Here is a 14,328-nt window from a genome sequence, read left to right on the forward strand (position 1 = left end):
CGCCGCCAAATGGCTGTTACCATGGATACAGGGCTCTTGTTTACGTCTACCGTGGCTGCCAAGCTCCAAATATACCATAGCATTCTCTGATCCTCATATTTAGCTCTATATAGCTGGATGAACTTAAAAAAAAAACCATTTTATCACCAGAAATGCTTACTTCACGTACAAACGGTTAGTGAAAATTTGATGATAATTGTTGCTGATGATTCGGAGCCTCATTCAGCCGGACCATACCACCTTCGGGATGCAAGTATACTTTGATGATGAGACGCTTCTGGTTTATCTTTCAGGTTCGGAACCCAAAACGCACATCAGAATAGTTGGCTTGATTAAAGAGACACATTTTCATATTGCCAACTGTATCATTGAGGTACGCACTGAGGATGGGAAGTGGTTACCATGGTTGCCATACAGATCCAAAGTTGGGATGGGATGTAAATCTCGGCCTCTGCGACATTTGCATGTTGAACCTGTCCTTGTGTGGGCTTTCATTGCGTTCATGTTAGGTTTATTGAAGGCTCTAAATTGTCCATATATTTTTTATGTAATTCAAATGGTTATCTTGATATGATTGGCCCTGCAAACAAATGCTTTCACATTATTTGAAAATGTTGTTTTTGCACCAAACAGGGTCTAACACAGAAGTTTTCACGGGAGTTTACAGAACCAGAAATCATTCCATTACTTGAATTTGACTGGCATGCGTTTCTGGATAGCACGAAGAAGGTAAGATAAGTAGGCAAACACTTAATATAGGTTTTAGAATAAATTTATTATAAAGAAAGATTATTACGGCTGTAACATATGACATCCTTTCATGACTAAAGGAGTTGCGTGGCCAAGTCTGGCAGTTCTCCAGTGGCGTCATGTGCTTTGTAGACGGTCAGTTCATCGGGGACGACAGTGCTCTCGTGGCCTGGGCCAAGGACCAATGGGCTTTCACATGTGACCTACCACAGGCTTCATGCGTTGATGAATACTACCTGAAACATCTCCGTGCAACCAAGGCAGGTTTAACATTAAACAACTTACAGGGCCAAAGGATGGTAAATCACAATGAAATCAAAATTCCAGGTTTAAGGTTAGTTTTCTAAACGAATGGGGATGATATTCCTACTACATGGTCACAACTCAGTCAGATTGTGTAATGGCAAGACGTGTAAGATGTGTACCTTGCAAGGATCTAGTTAAAAATTAACATTTAGAACAATTGTTTCCTATCCAGCACAGGTTTGTCTACATGGATATTGAAATAGGAGGAGAGCCTGCAGGGAGGCTGTTGTTCGAGGTAAATTCATGATTATACTCAAGTTCCCCTGCACAATTCAAAAACATGTACTATGTTTATGAATAATTCTGAGGTGGGAATTTCACATCAAGGCATCCTTGAACTACTGCAGATGGGCAGTAGTCCTCACCACAGGTTGTGTTCTCTTAACGCAGCTCTTCTCAGACGTATGTCCAAGGACGTCATGGAATTTTGAGGCTCTTTGTACAGGGGAACGAGGTCAGTCGACCACCGGCTACCCACTATGCTACAAGGGCTCCCTGTTTCATCGGGTGGTGCCCAATGGCTGGGTACAAGGTGGAGGTACATCTCACACAATGTCCTAACACATTTTAACCAAACCAAATTGAAATATTTATGTCTATTTTCACGATCTTTAAATCATCCATTGAAAACAATTCAAACAACCCAGAAAAACAATTCAACATCACTTGTATATGGGTTGTAAACTGTTTTATTATTGTGAAGCATTATTATATTATTTCAGACTTATTTTTCTTTATCATACATGAAAATACTACCCATTATAATTTGTCTTCCATTTTGTTTGCAGATATTACTCCAGAAAGAAAGGGAAATGGAGGCGAGTCCATCTATGGACCAACCTTTGATGGTACAAGAGCAGCAAGCAGTTGAATTACTTCAGTATTACTTCACTTCATTTTCACTTCTCCTTTCAGATGAGAGCTTTGCTCTTTCCCACACAAAGCGAGGCACTCTAGGAATGGCCAACAAGGGCCCACACAGCAACGGCTCCCAGTTCTATATCACCTTGCAACCCACACGATGGATGGACTTGACCTATTGTGCCTTTGGGTTGGTAATCACAACTCATTTGACAATTTAATCGCAACCTGCAACTGCATTCATGTTTTTCTTTATTGCAGTGAAGTGGTTGAGGGTGTCGACGTCCTGAAGAAGATCGAAGAGTCTCCGACCACCAATCAACGGCCCAAAAAAGAATGTACTGTTGTAAACTGTGGAGTTTTTAAGCTATAGCTAATATTTTAAAGCATGAAATGTAACCAACTGTGAATGTCATTTATGTTTTTAAAGAGGCCATCAGAATACAACTCAAATGAAGTAATTCAAACTTATTCCAAAAGTGTCCATTTCTTTTCACTGTAGGTGACCACTGTCCCTTAAAGGGTTGACTGTGATAGACCAGGGATGTCCAAAACGCTTTTCTAAAAAATTAAAGGACACAAAGGCTCACTTTAGATACTTTCACTTTTATATATTAAGCAGAGGATCACAATTTGGCTTTTAAAATGCCATTATTATCATCTCTAAATTGTCCCTAGCTGGCCACCAACCTAAGGTGTCCCCCTGCCTGGTGCCCATAGTTAGCTGGGATAGGCTCCAGCACCCCCACAACCCTTATGAGGATAACAGTTGAAATGAAGTGACTTTTTCTATTATAAAATATATGTGTTATTTACTATGCTATGACTCAATAAACTTGAGCGCATTTCCGAGAAGCTGCGGTATTAGTGACGTTAGGCTCTTGCCTCGCCCACGTCACGCCCCCTAGGTAGAAAGGCGTCACGTGACCTGTCATATAGGAAGTGTCTAGTCGAGTGAGCGAAGCTTCAGCTTCAACCTCTTCCTAGATCGCAAAACGCCAGACGACTAGCTCCACAGAATTACCAATCGCCACGTGGCCCGAAATCTTCTCGAATTAGTCGATTGCAGCCATGATCGCGAAGGTGTATTTGGTCGCCGCCATCGTCCTGGTTTTCACCGGCGCGTCTGCCGCGTCAGCCGCGTCAGATTCAGGTAAGTTGGCCATAAGGTTTCCCTCCTTGTCGAATGCTATCAGCTAATCGATTGGCCTCCAGTGGTCCGATGGCCAACACAGCTGACAAAATGACATCTTAACGCAAGAAAACGATGCGTTTCTTCCTTCTAAATTGATTTTTAAGGCTTTTCCATTTATAGTCTTGCAGTGTGGCGTATGACTAAGTCACCATTTGGCGTCGATCCAGTTTCATTTCCACGCAGTCTGGGAAAATAAGATCACCTTATCTCATCCAAAAGACACCAAATTTCACGGATCTATCCGATTTTTTTGTGATGACCAACAAAGGGGAAACTGTAATTAAGGAAAAAGGAATCAAATGGGAAAATCTTGTACATGAGGTGCCATATACACTTGTGTCCACTATGTTCTTAAAAAAAACAACCAAACGTGTGTAAATTGTCCATGGTGTAACATAGATACAATTGATTTGTCAATGAAATGTCAGATGGGAATGGACGTCTAGGGCTGTCAATGGCAGCCAATGAGTTCCATGAGAAATGTCATGTGGACTGTCAAAGAGAAATAATTTGATAAACATGCACATATAACTGTCAAAATAATTTATTTAACACCAATATGATTTAACTGCTTTTGGCAGGAGGTGATTACTTGGCAAGGAATATTAAAAATGATGCATTTTATTTTTAGGACTGCAAAACACATGAAAAAATAGACCATACTGGAGCGATTGTGGACAGAAATCCAACTAAAAATTATGTTTTCAGATGGATGCCCCTCCTTGACCCTTTGTACACTTTGCGAAGCCAATCCTGACTGCCAGTGGCTCAACTGCACATCATGTGAGTATCCGTCCCTAAATGTGTGCTTGTCAGATATGTGTGACGAGGCGGACCACAGGTCAATCTTTGTGAGGCCTGAATTGTCTGATGACACTCCTGATTCCTGGGAATGGAGAGAATGTATGGAAGTGCCCCTGATGTCATAGCGGGTCAAGCTTAGTGGCCAGTAAAGCATCCAGCTTGACAGCACAATGTTCCTAACCTTAAAAATTAATTGTCTCTCTATAGGAGTATGGCATAAGGGACGTTAATTTCCAAAGTACTATTGAGTTTCCGTTTTTTTTTTAACAATCACCTGACCCATTTAAATCTGCTTAGGTGGTCTAAGTTTGTTTGGATTGTGCAATCGCCACTGAACACACAAACATGGCCTGTGTTGTATTAGGTCGGAAGAGCAGAGCAGATTATCAGTGTCAGTAAAAAAAAAATGGTCACAGCATGATGGTGAGCTGAGGTCACATGCTTTATGGGACAATGCAGGATTTGACCGACATGCATTGATATCTTGACTTGCTTGATTGGTCTCGGGACAATAAAAGATGCAATTAAATTGTAGAGGCCTGAAGTTTGGTTGTGCTTGGCCAACGCTGGCTAGTCTGAGCATGAGAGAGGAAATGAGGCAGGAAACCTGACTAATCTTCACACTCTCGACCAGAGAGAAGGGAAACCAAAACTTTAGGAGTCACTGATTGAGAATTAAGGTAATATTTCATCACAATCACTCGATTCAGGTCAGACGAGTGCAGTAGTGAGTTGGCTGGTTTGACAAGTTGGCTCAATATAAGGATTTGATTCGGAAACAGGTTTAACGATATTTCAAATTCTTGACTCGCTTAATAAAGACACTTGGGTGGCTTTTTATGATTAAACTATAGGATATATTTTTTTAAATTTTGGCTTGGTAATGTTCAATAAGAGATTTAAACAGTCCTATTAAATGTACCCTGTGCAAAGGTTAAAGTGCATTGTCAGTTTGAACCTTAAATCGATTGAATCAATTATCAGTTGAAGGCCCACACCCTCCTAAGTGGTGAACATTTTCCGCTAAATGATGAAAATAAATGACATTAGAACGTCTCTTTCCTGGTTCAACAATAAATGATCACATTTTTTTTTATAGTCTGGAAAAACTCTGTTCATTCCAGATAGTTCAAATACCTATTCTGAAAATTCACATTAAGAATGCCAGCAATTTCTGCATAATCATAATTCTATTTTCTTTGCTATGCTTTTATTCGGTGATAAAGCACCAATGCCTTGATTGCTGATACGTATTCTAGGCCAAAGCCAACTAAGACATCATATCTGTAGTATATATAAAATAACCTCAGCCCCACTGGCCGCCAGTCGTAAATGTGTTAAGGCTCGGCACTACTTTTCACCGCTGCCTGTTAGATAGCAACCCGCCCTAACTTCACCCCAACAATTGTACTTATGGCCACGCCAAGTCACCAAAAGGTGAGAAAAATACTTTGACCAACATGTGGCAAAATTCCTTAAGTAATTATGTAACCAGCACATTTAAAAGTATCAAAAAAATATCTAGTCTTTATTGGTTTAAAGTTCATATTGCGTTGGATTCCCAATAGATTGTGAGCCATACGTGTCGGCCAAGTGTTGGTTTGTCTGTTATTGTATTTGGTAGCTTTATGAAGTGTGGTTTGCTAGTTTAGTTTTGTGATAATGGGACATTTTTCAGTATTGACAACTGAGGTGGAATTATTTCTTCATTGATAAATCCACAAGATGAAAACCAGACTCTACAAAGAAGTTTTAATTTTGGATGTCATTTCATGCATATGGTTAGATCAGAATGGTATATGTGAAAACCCTATTCGCATAACTCATCCAAAAAGACATAAAAAAATCAAAATGATTGGATTATATTTTGAATGCTCTTTTTCTTAAGTGAAGAAAACTGGGGGGTTCCCTGTCACAAGAGGCCACCAGTTGTGACTCACTGAATGTGAACCAATCACAAGATTTGTACCAGTAAAATCCAGTTATAATCTATATGGGTTAATTGAGATGACTGATGATATAGATGGATAATACTGTTTTTTTCCTTTTACATCCGCTCTATGTTGCTGTCGTGACTCTCTTTTATTCGTGGCAGGGAACACGGAGGGTCAAAGTCCCCTTGCTGTGGTTAATTAGTAATTGGATTTCACACTCTTTGAATATATTGAAATATGTATTTCCATTTTTCAATTTTTCCTAGGCCCATAAATCCTCCAAGACTGTATGTACTCAAGTGCATTATAAAAAATGATCACAGCTTTTTTTTTTTGAAATTAAGTCATTTGTTATATGACAAAGTACTACATTGAAATATACTTTTTAATTTATTTTAGTACTTGTTCCCATCGGTTGCCACAACACGACTCAACTGGACACAAACAGCACCTGTAGCAACGCCAGCTGCACTGGTAGGTCTCAAAATCCTCCGTCACATGAGCCTCGGGCATCACACTTATCCACAGGTAACAATCATTGAAGCAGCGTTTCCTAGGTGAACTCTCCACTTAAGTCAAGTGACAATTATTCTAAACCCTGACGTGGGTCTGAATTTCTAAATATGCAAAATATCTCATTGAAAAAATAATGTTAGTGTTTGTTTAGCCTGTGTTTGTCAGCTGTTTGTGCTCTCTCCACTGTCTGTTTTTATTTTTTTTGACTTGAACTGGGAAACCTGGGAGATATTTTCACTGTCACGCTTCTGTGGTGTCTCTGGCTTTTTCTGTCTCCCAATGTTACCTGGTTGCGGTCCCTTGTCCAGAACCTATGAGCCCAAGCACCCAGGCTACCTCGCCTGTTGTCCCTACCACTAACAGCAGCAGAAGCACTCCCTTCCCTCCAGGTAACCCTAAAGTAGCCCTCTTGCTACTATCTGCAATTTGCATTCTATTCTACTCTGGTGATCAGTTAACATAACTTTGATACAGTAAACACCACCCATTATGTCTTCCTAACGGTGACTACTAACTAATTGTGCCTAATATATATGGAGTTTGCTTTTATGGGATGAAAATGTAGCAGGCAAGAAAGACAACAGAGCAGAAATTCTGAAGTCTTGGATGGTTCATTCATTCTGGACTGTAAACTCTAAATTATTTGAGTATAGTGGCAAGTATAATAGATTAATTCTATGTATCTAATCGCCCAGTACTGAGAAATGCATTTAAACCAATGGTATGGTACGCACTGTACAATATATGAATAGTTTGATTGGAGAATTTGTGCCATGCTTTGCTGGTTATCAAGCATTCAATTGATAAATGTTGAATATTTTGCCATATGAAATATTAATTGTCATTTTGACCCAATTGCAGCCAATACAACCATCATTACCACTACATCTTCTCACAATGCCACCGTGGTTGTACCTACAACTCCAGCTACTAATTCAAGTAAGTGACAGTTGCAAGTCTTTCAGGGGAATGAATTGCAGTGATTTGTACATTTATTTTTTTGGGCAAATGAATCCTTTTCATTTGTTGACAAAAACAAACAAAACAACAAATGAGACCTACAGAATTAGCACTAAAGATGTCATATATATTTTTTTTACATGCAAATATATACATGTACTGTATTTGAATATTTATTTTGAGGCCAAAAACCCCCAAAATTCACAGCATGCATTACTCTAGCAGTAACTAACTACTCTCATAAAATATCAGTCATGCAATTGTTTCATTCATATCTTCCTTTGCAGGTGGGTCTACGACAAGTGTCCCAGTGACGCCCTCTCCAGCCCCCCACAAGAACTCCACCTTTGACGCGGCCAGCTTCATCGGCGGCATCGTTTTGGTTCTTGGCCTGCAGGCCGTGGTCTTCTTCCTGTACAAATTCTGCAAGTCCAAGGACCGTAACTACCACACCCTTTGAGAAACTCGTTCGCACTCGGGTCCACGCCTCTCAGAATAATCCCCACCAACCAAAACGCTCCCATCCGCCTCCCTTAATTAACTCGACCAGTGTTTCCTCCCCGCGTTATTCCGTTTAAAAAAAGTATTTAGAGCTTTCTCTGTGGAAACCAGCCGGTCATTTCCAGGAAGAGGAAACACCGCTGGAGTTGTTTAACGTGACAACTGTAAAAGGTTCAAGTTTAGCTTTTTAGCCCATTCAGTCATTTGTCCGTCCCCTCTCCCAAATGCAGTTTTATCTTGTATATGTCGGTCATAGTTTATAATATTAAAAGTTCCGATTATCCCTGGCTTTTCGGAGCCGTTCATCAGGCGCCCTAAAACGCAGTCACCCGCAATAAAACATCGAGTCCATCAGCTTAGAGTCCACTTGCTGTCTAATTGCAGAAGTGGTCTTCACAAAAAAAAGAAAGATTGTACAGTATTTTTAGGAATAAAGAGAAATAGTTTCATGATAAGTTGGAAGCACGCGGCTTGCACTTTTCCTTCACGTCGACTGTCATAAAAGTGGGTGTCAAGTGCCTTTTAATGTCAAATGTTTTGAGGAAACTTGAGGGAAGGATGATTATTTCTACCTGAGTGAGTGCAATGTCGTGTATATCACAGGTAGACTGGAGAGCCGGAGTTAAAATTCAGATTTCAGCTGCTTTAAATCATATTTTCAACCTCCTAAACGCCACTCAACTAAACTAGTTCCCTTGGTGAGAAATTCTAGCACTCCGAAACCGGCGAGTTTGGCTTGAATTGTCAGATAATTTCGATTGCAATTATTATTCAAGAGAAAAAGGTTTTTGAATGAGAGATCTGTTAGGCTGTGGGCTGCTATCTTTGTTTAGTTGTTTTTGTTTGCTGTCATTTATTCGCCTGTCGCATGTTTCAAGTTCAGGGAAGTCTTAATGAAGGATTGTTGACTTTTTTTGTTATTTTTTTGGCTTCTCAGCGCTAGTCAATGAATGTTATGTTGGTATTTCGTTGCTTTTTTTGGCATGTTGGATGCTTTTGTCTTCTTGATACACATCAATGCAGGCTGAAATAATTCATACGCTGGCTTAATTGGATCTTTGTTGTGGATTTAGGGTTTTATAATTGCATGTATAGAGTCAAATCACTATAAAACTTAAATGCATCATCAGAGTTGGAAAATTTCAAGGACAGTATTTTTCAATTGATTTTCTGCCAATATCTTGTCAAATTTGTTACCACAGCAATGGATAGATGTGTAGTATTTGGGTGTTTTTTATTTCAATTTGTATTCTTTATACGCCAAACTGAAACCACTCGCTCACTCATGAAGAGAATGCCTTGAAACCATGAGCCATCTTTACGCCAAATTCCTCCATTTTTGGCATTGAACTTAAGCATTGCACTGACCAGCTTTGTTTGTATGGCCGTGAAAGCCAATAGAAAGCTCGTGTATTATTAGTCCGCGCATTACGGGTTCTAAAATCGCCTTTCATTATCTCACCATGTGGCATTAGGCTACCGCCCAAAGACGCACAATGAGTATTTTTGCCTTAGCCGTATCCTAATTTTGCCCAAATTTCCACAAATACTTGAGTCTTAAGTGTCCGCCAATGCTTTCGCATCATCGGGGCCCGAATTCCTGAAAGACGAGCGTCACATGCTCGCATTGTTGCTACGCCTAAACACAAGTTCGTCGAGTCTGCTGAATCTTACTCACTCCCCCGCACATTTTCAGGAAAAGTGCCTTATTCAGTTCAGTTCGTAAGAGCAGAAAACATTGTTGATATAGTCATAAGAAATTTCAGACTCTGTTATTATTTTTTCTTCTTCCCCCTCTTGCTTATGTGATTTTTTTTCTTTTCTTCTATCATATCTAGCCTTAACTTGGAAATCATTTCTCTATAAACGTATTAACACTTCTCCGCAAGTGACCTTTCCAAATAACAGTCGCCCTCTCATTACGTCTTGATTTAAAGCCTAGTGTTCCTCCAAAAGGTGGTTAACAGATGTGATTTTTATTTTCAATGCCATCCACGTGATGTACTCGTGCTGTTTTTTTGTTTTTGTACCCAGGCAAAAGTATAGGGCAGGTCTCTCTTTAGAAATAGGACTACTTAAGCAAAATGCAGGCCAATGAAAGAATAATAAGATGTCCGACCATTCTAGTTTCACGGTTATGTGGTAAAATGCAAACTGCGACGATTGGAAATTGTACACTGCTTGGTGAGACCGAGGCTTTTAAGAATCTTTCACTCCTGTGATTCATTTCTAATGTTTTTGGAAGAAAAAAAAAAGCTACTTCATTCCTTGAATGACCTGATTGCACACATCCTGGGGAGCAGTTCATTTCTCTTGCCTTCTCTATGGCCATCAGCTTTGGTACGATTCCAATAGCTTTATACAAAGAAGAAATGTACCCTTTTTTTTTGTCTTCTATTGCTTCATTCTTAAGTGTTGCTTCAAGTTTTACAGCCTGTTGACCCAATAAAGTTTATTCAAACGTGATTGAGTTTGATGTATTTTATATTTGTGAACATTCAGGATTAAGGTAACATAAAAGTATCTTAAAATGCAAAATAAAAGACAGATTTTTTTTATTACTTCATCCACGTTTGGACATTGCTCTCCTTAAAAGAAAACCTCTGTTTCCAGGCTCACCACAGTTTTCTGCTTATCAATCAAAATGTGAAAACCATGTGACTGCATACTCTAGTGACAAGTATGTTTATGCATTCTTCCCAACCCTTATTTTTGGATTTGGCATGGCGTGCCCGCAATGACCCCAAATGAACTCCAAATATTTTTAATGCTGTAGTTAGCAAAACATGTATTTTAGGTGGAAACTTGAAACCTGAATGTAAATCTTTAGGTGTGTGGCCCTCATTGGCTACTAGTTTGAGGACAGGATTTGGGTTTAATCATAAAAAAATAATTTCCCAGTGTTTCAGCTGGTGCTGAACCCAACATATTGATATCTGCAATGTATTTACTTCTAGTCTAATCTTTTGTCTACAAAATTTCAGTCTCAATGATGTCTCTTAATAATAAAAATGTAATCTAATTTCTTTGCATCACTCCCTTTGTGATGTAATAAGTGATGCAATGTTTTGTAACCCAATTATTAAAAAAAAACATTGCAGAAGTTTTTAGCTAAATATCAGATTGTTATTAAATGCACTGTATAGAATCAGATAAAATTGGTAAAAGAAAACCAACCTCATCCACAGAAGTTTTTTTGTTTAGTATTAATGCAACACCAGACCAAATGAAAATTGCCAAAAATATGCTTTATTAATAATGTACAACCAAAAATAAACAATTGACCATTAAAATAGTGTAAAAAAAAAAAAGTTGGTTTAATCGCAATCCTAGCTACACTTCCCAGCAGATGTCATCTTGTTTGAGGCAGTTGCGGATCTTCTGCGTCTCCCTGAGAATCTGAAGGTTCTGCTGACCTACATTGGTCGGTTTGTCTTGATAATGATGCTTGCTTCTGGTTGGCGAAGTGGGTGGCTTTTTGGATACCTTATTGCTGCTGCCGCCTGGCCGTTGGGCCAACTTTGAATAATAATAATAATTATAATTATTGCAAATAAACATAGAAAATAGTACTTCTCTTACTGTCTGTTGATGTTTCTTCAGCTTAATGATCTGTGCTCCCTTTTTATCCATCCTAGCGACCATACTTTCGAGTTCCTTCTGCAATTCGTTCCTCTGTTCACTGCGTTGAGTCGCGTCTATTTGGCCGATCAGCTCCCGATGTTCACTGACATGTGGACACCAAACGTTGACATGTGATGGGCGTGCACATGTGTGTGTATCCAGGTAGTGTCATACTTACAAGCCCATCTGCGCCAGTTCATCTTGAAGGGTCAGGAGGAGGTCGGATAGCGAGCCCGGTGATTGGACTTGAGTCTGCTCCCGGTCTCGCTCGGGAACCACCGGCCCTTCCATTCTGAGGCTCTTCTTGGCTCCGCAGCCATGCGAGCGGTGGATACCGTTCACCCACTCGCAAAATTGAGGATGGTGGTGCTTCATCATGTGGAAAATGCTCTGCACATTGGCGTGGACCGAGTGGCTGGGACTGGTCGACTGGGAGGAAAATCAAAATGTTAATGTAGACTGCTATATTTGAGAAAATATAAAAAAATATATTTGTCCTCTTACCGTTCCAGCCACAAAGGGAATCTTTTTATGCCTTGGCGACGGTGACTCACTCGGCCTCGGAGATTTCTGGAACAGATATATTACTGTTTCATCTTCGAGACCATTGTAGAAGACATTTGATATTATACCAATGGGGCCTTCTGGGGGACACTCTTTGGCTTAGTCTGGTGGGCGGTAGACGGGGAGGCAAGTCGGACGTTGGGGTCCAACTCTCGTTGCAGCTGTGCAGGTGGAAAAGTTGTCATTTACTCTTTTATTCCTCCTTAAAGTTCAAATCCAATGGTGAAACATGAATATTCTTACCTGGCCTGCTTTTTCAAGCACAAGTTTACGCTCATGCTCCTCTTTCAGAAATTTTTGCTCCAGATCGGCAAGTTTCATCTGTGAAAAATAAAACCAAAACTTAAAACTACACAATCCCCCCCAGGTAAGGGACTTATGTGTAGTTGCCATCTTACCACAGACATATTTTGTGTCTTGCTCAACTTGATGCATTGTGATTCAAGTTTCTGCAGCTTTTCATGTTGAATCTGGTTGTCGGGGTTGCTTGGCTGTTTCTCCAGCTGTTGTTGTTGTTGTGGTGGTGGCGGCGGTGGCATCTGATCCTGCTGCTGTTTCTGTGTTTTAGATTGTACCGTTGTTTGATCATCCTTGTCCTTCCTTGCCCCCGCCACCACCTTCCGCATCTGGTCCAGCTGCTTCTCCAGCATCTTACAGTGAGTCTCAGCAGACTCTAATTTGGAATCCAACTCTGTACACAAGAAATTGACAATTGGAGATGTCTGTCGCCGCTTTTGTTGACGCGAGTGCGCACTTACCTTTCCTGTTATCACCCTCAATCGTAGCAACGCTAATTGTTGTTGGCAATGAAGCCAGCTGCCTCTCTGCTTGCAAATGCTGTCGCTGAAGGCGTGTACATTTCTCTTGAAGGGCCCGTAGTGCATCCATGATAGCTGGAATGAGAAAATGGAGCTTTATTTGAAAAGTTTAACTTATGGGGCATTGATAAAAAAAGGAAATCCTGTGCAGTACCCTGTTTCTGAAGCAAAGGGTTGTCATTTTGGGCTTCTTGGACAGTAGTAGACTGTTCTGCCTCTTTGGGGATTGAGTTGATCTTTTCTGGAGGCTTGTAGTAACTTCCTATGTAGCTGTTTTTGGAAGGGGAGTCTGAAAGCTACACACATGAATTTATTTAGTTTTATTTAAAATCTGAGAGATCAGTTCTCAAATTAAGCATAGATGAAATAACCAATGCAATCGCAGATCATCAAAGCGCAGAAAGAACAAGGAAATGCTGGACTACAAGTAACATTTGAAAACATGCTAACACTTGGCAACACCGAGCAGAAAGGAAACACTCGAAATGTTTACCTGATCGTGACAAAACTCCATTCTGTAACACGAGGAGTTATTGTCGTCCATAGCAGAAAGAGATCATAGTTCTCGGGTACTTGTTTTTGCTGGATCTGCGTATTAGCCGATTGCTGCTTGAAAAAATGGCTATTTTGACAGCTGGGTCCCAACAGTTTAAATTTCCCTCCCTTCATGCGTTGGCTTTATTCGAGTTCCGCCTGCAAACATGTTCCGCCTTCCCCTCGCCATCTCCATGCACCCATTCTTGATGATTACGCGATTAAAAGACGTCGACGTCTCGTAAATATTTCCTCATAGACACGCATTCTGCACTTGGAAGAATATTCGATGATTTCACTGACAATGAGAGTCATCAGTCACGACCTTTGCACGACTGAAAAAAAGGAAGCATGTAATTTCAGGGATTCCTATTCTGCATGGTTTATTATTTTCCCCACAAATGGGTTTTGTGCACATTTGGTTATTACATTTGGAGTGTTTTAGCGTATGTAGAAAACAAATAACGCAATCTGCAACGTTGTCAATCATGTTTGTTGCACATATGCTATTACAGATCACTGTCATTATGTTATACTTATATTAATAATTTCTCCTTCAATTGTGAATGCAGAACATGAAATTCTAGGAACATTCTAACCTAGATCTCAATCGTTTTTGCACATTTACGGTTGACGTCATTTGAACAAAACAAGCCGAGACGAGGGAGCACAATACCTCCCCCTTTTCTGCTGTTTTTCTTTTCACTTATTTGTAATAAACAACTTGTGGGGGCGACCGTTATAGTCGCGTTGCAGGCTGGGAGTTGAAGTTTACATGAAGCCATCTTTGGATAACTAACGCGTCAGAAAACACCGAAGAAGACTCAACTCCCAGAAAACCTTCTCTGACAAGCATGGTACCAGCCGACTGGCCAATCATCTGCCAGAGTCTAAACTGACACGCCCTGGAGGACTCAATACGTCTTTTCATTGGTTCTTGTTTGCTATCCGTCAAATCTTT

General features: G+C 40.2%; 3 protein-coding genes across 5 annotated transcripts; 2 read left to right on the forward strand and 1 right to left on the reverse strand.

The window, feature by feature from the left end:
• The first annotated feature begins 7 nt into the window (after positions 1-7).
• On the forward strand, positions 8-2,382 carry ppil6 (peptidylprolyl isomerase (cyclophilin)-like 6). Of its 2 annotated transcripts, XM_077711435.1 has the most exons (9): positions 10-174; positions 294-373; positions 634-729; positions 831-1,010; positions 1,229-1,291; positions 1,447-1,594; positions 1,845-1,904; positions 1,972-2,107; positions 2,179-2,382. In XM_077711435.1, exons 1-9 carry the CDS (start codon positions 153-155, stop codon positions 2,288-2,290), a joined length of 897 nt encoding a protein of 298 aa, XP_077567561.1. In that variant the 5' UTR covers positions 10-152; the 3' UTR covers positions 2,291-2,382. The 2 variants fall into 2 exon arrangements, with proteins under 2 accessions (XP_077567562.1, XP_077567561.1); XM_077711436.1 differs by lacking the exon at positions 294-373 and having other exon boundaries at positions 8-293.
• A 445-nt stretch (positions 2,383-2,827) lies between these two features.
• On the forward strand, positions 2,828-10,293 carry cd164 (CD164 molecule, sialomucin). 2 transcript variants are annotated; one of them, XM_077711529.1, is made up of 6 exons: positions 2,828-3,070; positions 3,821-3,895; positions 6,250-6,324; positions 6,675-6,755; positions 7,228-7,305; positions 7,614-10,293. In XM_077711529.1, the coding sequence occupies exons 1-6, from the start codon at positions 2,989-2,991 to the stop codon at positions 7,784-7,786; spliced, it is 564 nt and encodes a 187-aa protein (XP_077567655.1). In that variant the 5' UTR covers positions 2,828-2,988; the 3' UTR covers positions 7,787-10,293. The 2 variants fall into 2 exon arrangements, with proteins under 2 accessions (XP_077567655.1, XP_077567656.1); XM_077711530.1 differs by lacking the exon at positions 6,675-6,755 and having other exon boundaries at positions 2,830-3,070.
• Positions 10,294-11,054: 761 nt separating this feature from the next.
• On the reverse strand, positions 11,055-13,625 carry cep57l1 (centrosomal protein 57, like 1). Its single transcript, XM_077711508.1, has 10 exons — positions 13,327-13,625; positions 12,988-13,129; positions 12,774-12,908; positions 12,414-12,706; positions 12,259-12,336; positions 12,084-12,176; positions 11,956-12,021; positions 11,630-11,880; positions 11,410-11,554; positions 11,055-11,346 (listed from the first exon to the last, which is right to left on the reverse strand). The coding sequence occupies exons 1-10, from the start codon at positions 13,375-13,377 to the stop codon at positions 11,161-11,163; spliced, it is 1,440 nt and encodes a 479-aa protein (XP_077567634.1). The 5' UTR covers positions 13,378-13,625; the 3' UTR covers positions 11,055-11,160.
• Positions 13,626-14,328: the final 703 nt, after the last annotated feature.

Source organism: Stigmatopora nigra, unplaced genomic scaffold (genome assembly GCF_051989575.1).
Source record: "Stigmatopora nigra isolate UIUO_SnigA unplaced genomic scaffold, RoL_Snig_1.1 HiC_scaffold_26, whole genome shotgun sequence".
Classification (NCBI taxonomy): domain Eukaryota; kingdom Metazoa; phylum Chordata; class Actinopteri; order Syngnathiformes; family Syngnathidae; genus Stigmatopora; species Stigmatopora nigra.